The sequence below is a fragment of the Vicugna pacos genome, chromosome 13 (genome assembly GCF_048564905.1).
Source record: "Vicugna pacos chromosome 13, VicPac4, whole genome shotgun sequence".
NCBI lineage: Eukaryota > Metazoa > Chordata > Mammalia > Artiodactyla > Camelidae > Vicugna > Vicugna pacos.
This window is the reverse complement of record NC_132999.1, coordinates 4,869,687-4,877,251: the sequence shown is the minus strand read 5'-3', so window position 1 is coordinate 4,877,251 and position 7,565 is coordinate 4,869,687. Positions and strand designations below refer to the sequence as shown.

At 35.8% G+C, this 7,565-nt stretch overlaps 1 protein-coding gene across 3 annotated transcripts in view; it reads right to left on the bottom strand.

The window, feature by feature from the left end:
- Window positions 1–3,268: 3,268 nt before the first annotated feature.
- Window positions 3,269–7,565, bottom strand: part of SYDE2 (synapse defective Rho GTPase homolog 2) — a 40,716-nt gene continuing 36,419 nt past the window's right edge. Inside the window, exons 7-8 of one of the 3 annotated variants that reach the window (XM_072974061.1) lie at window positions 5,383–5,676; window positions 3,269–4,871 (exon numbers count right to left, since the gene is read on the bottom strand). In XM_072974061.1, the coding sequence (XP_072830162.1) occupies window positions 4,807–4,871; window positions 5,383–5,676 (359 nt within the window). In that variant the 3' untranslated portion in view covers window positions 3,269–4,806. Of the gene's footprint in view, window positions 5,677–6,250; window positions 6,299–7,565 lie in introns of all 3 variants that reach the window. The other 2 variants (XM_072974062.1, XM_015240659.3) reach the window with 2 other exon arrangements.

Sequence of the window (7,565 nt, the reverse complement as noted above, 5' to 3'; positions counted from 1 at the left end):
TTTATTAATAACTGACTGAACATCTTCTGTGTTATAACTCCTAGGCATATGGCAATGAACTAGATAATCAAGGTCCCAGCTGCCATGGAAATTACATTCAAGAAGGGTGGACACAGATCACAATCAAATAAACAAGGTAATTTTAGATATTGATAAATGTCCCATGAAGATAAGGCAGGAAACAGTTTCCAAACTTATAAAGGTCTATAGTTTAATCTTACAGTAGCATAACTATTTTGTACTTGTTACAAGAAACAGAAATCTCCATCTTCCTCCTCCCCGAATTCTCAAAGCATCTCCTGATTGGGTTTTCGGAGGCCGCCTCTGAAATGGCATTTGAGCAGAGACGTGAGAAGACAAAAAAGCCGCCCAAGTGAGATCTGGAAAGGGAGCTTTCCAGACATTGGGAACGGCAGGTGCAAAGGTCCTAAGACAGGAATGAGGTCCTCGGTGTTGCTAGAGCACAGGGAGCAAGGGCCAGGGCTGGGGGACGATGCGGCTGATCTTTCTTAAAGACGACTTCAGCTCCTGGGGACAGAATGGACTGCGGGTGTGGAGAAGGGAGAGTGATGGCAAAGAGAAGAAATAGGAGGAGACTGAGAGGTGATGGTGGCTTGGACTAGGGTGTTAGTAGTGACAAACTTACATGCACAGTTTCAGGCTGTATCGTGGTCAGAACTGCAGACGGGTTGCATATGAGGGGTAAGAGATTCTGAGTTTGGGGCGATGGGATGAGATGAAGCCTGGGAAACTGTCGTGGACATTTGTCACTCTCAGTCTGCTCAGCATCGGAATCCCCTTTATATTCAGAGAACCTACTGTTTCCTAAGTTTCAGGGAAAGGATGCTAGCTAACTGCTCTCTGACTCCTGGAAGCTGGGGCACAATCTGACACGTCTGACGGGGCCTTTGATTCAGGAATGAGGGCTCTTCAATGCTTATCATACATGAGCCTTACTGAACTCAAAGTGAACGCTTGGCAGGGAAAAGAGAAGAGGGCATTCCTCTTTGTACCAAGTTCCCCAGGTCAGCAGGACTCAGATTAGGGCTTGTTATGATTAATTATTAAGCATCATACAAATTTATCACTATCCAAGTACCTAAAAATTGATGTTTTAAAATTATAAAATCCTAAGTCTAAAAGTCATTCTGTGGTCTGGAACTAAATCCTTTCTAGGAATCACATCACTCCCAAACCTGATTCTTCAGGGCCCCTAGTTTTATATTATATAATATAACTTGAAATTTTCCAGAGACAGTGATGAGATGGGATTTGCTTAGATGTATATGACGTCCCCTTGCTTTCTTGCTCTTGCAGTGACTCTCTGTGGGGCATCATCACCAGGCACAGAAGCACCAGCGCTTCATCGTTAACAGGCCTTTGTAAGGCATCTCATAACCACTGCGTTACACTAGCAACATCCAGTACAAGGGACGCATTTAAAAAACACAGTGGAGTCATCTCAACCCCATCTGATGGCAGCTCCATCCTTCAGTTCCCAGGCCTCACTCCTTTCTCACAGTCCATTTGGCAGATTTCTTTGGCTCCTACTTCAAAATATATTGAAAATAGCACCACTTCCCACCACTTCTATTGCTTCTCCCCTGGCCTGAATCACCATCTTTCTCACCTGGATTACTGCAAAACTGGGTGCTGGAAGATAATAGAGAAATATCTTTAAAGTTCTAAAGGGAAATGAGTTTGAACCCAGAACTCCAAGTCCAATCAAAATGAAGTGTGGGGAAGAAGTAAAGGCCTTATCAGATATGCAAGGACTCAGTTTATCTCCATGCACCCTCTTTTGGGGGGATGGGGGAAAAACCTATAAATACACTTCTGCAAACAAATCAAAAAAGAAAAAAATGAAATCAACAAAGAATAAAACACCAAAAAAAAAAAAAGTAGCACATTGGAGTGCAAAGAAAACACATCCCAGGGTGACAGCTAAAAATCACCCTGCGCAAGTCTGATAAAGCTGATTAAAAAGCTTAAAATGGTTTCAGGGTTAGAGTGAAGAAAATATGTTTCTCTGTCAAAGAAAAATGAAAAAAAGCATACTTCAGGAATCCCAGGATGAGAGCTAAAAGCACTCTGAACAAATTTGGTAATTCAATAGTATGATAAAAGGGTTATAGTAAAGAAAGTATTTTTCTTCTGTTCAAACAAAAAAAGCAATTACTTATTCCAGGAAAGCTAAAAATCTGCAAAAGCCATGACCCGATTATGAAACAAGTACCACACAGCATGATTTGGAGAAGCTGATGGCTATAAGATAAAACAATCCATTTGACCTTTGGCTTGTATGTTGCTTCCATCAGTATATAAGGATGTAGATTAAAGATATAAGACAGGAGATAGAATCACCTGGTTTACCCTTGAATACTTTTGCGCAGTTGAGCACAACTGCCAGTTACTGATTTGCAGTTTTCAGAGTCAATATGTAAAGGAAAACTGTAAGTCCAGTATAGTTCTCCCAAATAATACACATCTACTAATGATTGATAATATAAACTAATAACACAACTTACAGAAGTTGGAGGTAAAGAGCAGTAATAAGTTGGAAAGAAGCACAGGGCTGGTCATTTCTGCAATGGTATTGAGTCAAGAGATACTGTTCAAAACCGATGGATCAAGGAATAAAGATTACTGATTAAAGTTATAGAGAAAATCAAAAAAAGAACTAAAAAAAATGGAGAGGAGGAATGGAATGAGATAATTGCTTACCACTCATAATGGACAATCAACAGACACTGTCTAAATGACGATCCAAGAACAACAGTAGCAGTAAACCCGGGGGGGGGGGGGGTAGCTGCCTGAAGATTAAACAGTGGCTGTTACCTCTGAGAAGTGGGCTTGGGGTGGATGGCAGGGAGGAGCACTGTTACTTATTTTCTATCTACCTGAATTGTTGAGAATCTTTTTCAGGAACATTCACTAAAGTTAAAACTTTTTAAAAAAAATTTTTAGTCGGGGGTAGGTAATTATGTTTATTTATTTTATTTACTTATTTCATAGTGGAGGTACTGGGGATTGAACCCAAGACTTTGTGCATGCTAAGCAGGCACTCTACCATTGAGCTATACCCTCCCCACAAATTGTTTTTAATTCTAAAAACCATTAGACTTGAGGGCTTAGGAGGGAATGACAGTTGACTAACAGTGTAGGAAGATTCTAGAAGATTATAAAAAGCAGGCATTAAAAACTCAGAAAAGACTTGAAGTAAAAGGCCATTTAAAATAAAGGCATAAACCTACTGAGCACTACTAAATACAGCAGAGTCAATAAAAGAGATTTATTATGACAGTGATTTAAACAACAAATTTAGCATTTTCTATTTAAGATGGCAGAGATTAACTTTAAGACTATTCCCATCCAAAATAATGTAACAAAATAAGTGTGGTCCTTAAAGTCCTGCAGGTTCTGTAAAACTGAATTTTAGTCGAAAAAAATGTTATTACATATATTTATGGATAATATATTATGGTCCAATACTTTAACATGTTCTTTAAAAAAAAGACTTTAAAATAAGTGATCCTTGAAATCATTATAATAATTAATAGGATGACACCAAGGTTATAATACTTTTAATAAAACTTTTACATTTCTGGAACAACTTACTCAACTCATATAATATGCGCAATATAGCAAACAGAAAGAAGACTGACACAGTCTTCTTACAAAACATTCAAGATACGTTACTTTTGACTGCTTACTCATATATATATCTACCACATATTCTTTTGGTATTCTTCTGAATTGTTATACAAAGCTTTAAAAAATGAAAGTTTCATATAAAAATAGTTATTTATCTGGTTTTTTAACAAGTAAAATTGCAAATTAAATAACAAGGTGTTCCATTTACCAATGTATATTGCATAGAAATAGTTAAATACTTTAATATTTAGAAAAACATCAAGAAGTCAGTTTTTTTAATGGCTGCTACATCTTAAGTTGGTAATTCAAATTTTATTTATAATTTTTAAATTACACATTCTGTAGGTATAAAAGTTTAAAAAAATACATTCCAATTTAATTTAAAAAGTCCTCTAAATTTACATTTTCAGACACTGTTGTGATTGCTATGACTATCTTGTAGATATACTTAGCCAAAATAAGTTAATTTTTAAAAATCAATAACGTGGTATGCTGGGAAGATTTCTTTTGAAACAAATGAAAGTAATTATAAAATCAATGTTGTATATGTACTATTACAAATAAATATGTTCTAAGTACAATTACCTTGTTTTAAAAAGCAGGACATAAAGATGCATAGAACAGGTGAAGATTTTTTTAAATTAAAGTCAACAGTGCAGAAGTCTCGGCACTTAATACCTTAAAAAATTAGATTTCAATTTAAAAGACGACTTCTCACTGGAGATACTGTGACTTTCTGTGAATCAAAAAAGGAAAGCCTGTTTTTTCTATTCAGATGCTTCTAGTGTTTTGGCTCAAGTGTTTCTATGCAACTCCTCCTTTAACTTAAATGTTCTTCCCCTGAAAAAGACTTTTTTAAACTAATGATTTAGCCTCATGACATATATTTTAAAGATACATGTGATTCTGCAGCCAGTCCCTCCCCGCATCTAATTCCTATACATATATGCACTTATAAATATATACATATTTGGGGGATTATAAAAATATTGAATTTTATAAGCTTAAATAATTACTGAATGTTAATAAGAATACATTAATATTTGTATAATTTTACTTTTATTTATAAAAAGGTTTTCTTATAGCAGCATTTGCATTGCAAATGAAAAGTGATCAAATGACGTTGCAGTGTGCGTGAACTCGGACCGCAAGTCAGACTGAGCAGCTGCAACACTCCTCCAGACAGAACATCTGCTTCAGCTCCAGAAAAGCAGTTCCTGTAAAGCACAAAAATCTTGAGGGGCTAGTAACTTATCTGAACTTTAGAAGTGCATTTTAAAGCTATGTCCATAGAACTGGCAAGATTTAACAAAATATCCACAAGAAGTCCAAGTTATCTTCATCCCGAGGAGAATTTTCTAATGAAATCAGTAAAAATTATGTTAATGAATGGTGTTTTTAACTGAATCACATGAACTTGTTAGAAAGTAACTGGAGGTTTCAGGAGAAAAAACTTAAGACATCACTGTGAGAGAGACAAGAAAGTAAGAAAGATTGATTTAAAACTTAAGACATCATGAAAAAATAAACGCTCTCAACCTCAAACACTCATATTAAGCTTGTTTTTGTTGAGCTCACGCTCCAGATTTCCAATCAAAGTGTCAATACTTTCTTGTAGATCTTTGAGATTGACTTTTTGGTCCACAGTAGACTCAATTGTCTGCATCGTCAAGTATGTCTGAAACGTGCACTCTTTGGACGTGGGAGTTGGCTGTTCAATCATGATACCTGGTTCACACATTTTGCTACAGTTTTCTCCATTTTCTCTGTCTTCTGAAGGGACATCATCATAATCCACATCATTTAAGTTTTCTTTTGCATTTAAAAAGTAGTCTTCTCCGCAGCCGCTCCAGTCTCCTGCGTAACGATTACTAAGTGGGCTGTCTAATCTGGTCTGCCTTGGCCTGAGTACTCCTGATGAATCAGCACCACTCAAATGTAACAGGTAAGGTCGTTCTTTCTTCCGCCTCAAATAATTTAGAGAAGACTTCTGCTCTGATTCTTTGACAGTTAAACGTTGCACTAGAAACAAACAATAAATCTGCTTTTGTGACAGTAATCCAACTTAGTCCAATTTAAAGATGCAAAGCTAAAGATAAGCCATTTAATAATCAACTACAAACATGCATAAAAACAAAAACATGCACAGTACCAAAACAAAGCATTCCATCATTATTTTTTCTATCACCAGACACAATCAGGATTAGGGACAGGAGCTAGCAGACTGTTCAGTGGTGCTAATTCATGCTCTCTAGCACCCCCAAATAAATCAAATTTCCAATGTGGATTAACTTCCTGTGCAAGTTAATATCCAGCTGAAATTCAAACAGTAGCTAAGCTGGTAGCTTCTTCTAAATTAAAAGCTACAGCAAAAAGCAGGCAAGGCATGATGGTGTACAAACAAAACAAAAGAAAAAGTTCCTTCATCTGCAAACATCTAAATGAAGCAAAGGCATCTAACGTGCTCACTCTAAAAGTTCTGACCTTTGTGGTTTTTTGCAATTCCATTAGCAGCAGTGTCATAATTTACTTTACTGAGCAGCCCAAATTTCACTTGGATAAAAATGCACGAATACTAGACTTGACCACTTGTTACCTGAGTTTGATTATACAGCATTAGCTACTAACAGTCTTCATTTATTGCCTGAAAATAGTACAGATATTTTATTTCCCCATTCTGGTTAGGAATCCAACAATCTCAAATAACATTCCTCGTATTAAGACTAATTTCTTCAAAGAATATGCATTGCACTGGCCAAACAGATTACCATGGGGACACACATTACTTCATAACAAACTAAGGCTTTACCACTTACTCTTCTGCGTAAACAAAACACGTGTCGAAGGCTCTTCTGCATCTAAAATGGACTTAATTTAAATGTTGAGGCACAGCCATTAATAACTGCCCATCACACCCTTCTCTTTCTGATTATTTATTCTCCATTAATAAGTGCCTCTCCATTCATACTGCCCTTCACTAAGACAGAGATAATCAGTGATAACACACCAATTGTACACTCTCCAATATATAATAAATACCTGTTTCCTACTGTACAGGATAAGATAATTGAAGAATAATACAAACATGTATATGGTCCTAGTTTTCCAGACTTGGAGTGATACTTATAATTTTCAGAGCTCACATAATTTTTTTACTTAGATACTTGATAACTGCGTATAGGTATGTTTTTAATATTTCTATTTATCTGTATTTTTATGATGGTTATTATATATCATGATGAATAGCTAAAAACTCTTGATCTACAATTTTCTAGAAGATAAAGGTCTGATATTTACTTAAACTTGATCTTTAATAACAGTATTAATATAGAATGTCCTATGCCATTAACTCATGTAACTGCAGAATGGGTATCTGAATTTTTCCACTGTTTAATTATTCATATTCCTTTTTCTCCTGTAGCTGCTTATCTCCACTAAGTCTCCTTGCTTTCCCCCCTTTATTTTCTGTGCGACTTCTGTTCCTCTTAGAGCTGAAGTGTCATGCCTGTTGTTTTTGCCAACGCATTACAGCACTCTGCTAACACTGAGATCATCTGGTTTGTGATCCAACCAAAGTTAACATTTTTGACTCTATGCTAAGCGTGGTTCATTTTGTCTGCATTTTCTGACAGTCACCTGCAAAACCCATATTCATTTTGTTTCCAATTGCTTAAAGTTGTTTAATCAAATCCCCATTCAAACATTATTTTTGTATATTTTCTTGGAAAATATTTAAGATATCAGGGATAACATTTTATATCTTTTAGATTAAAAATTCTATTTCTAAAAAATCAACTTCACCAGCTTTTTAAACTACTGATGGTAAAATGGTTCCCTATTAAATCTGCAGATTAAATGGTTAATTTTAACCCCAAAAGAAATGTTCTGGCTTTCCCAGCACTCATGACCAC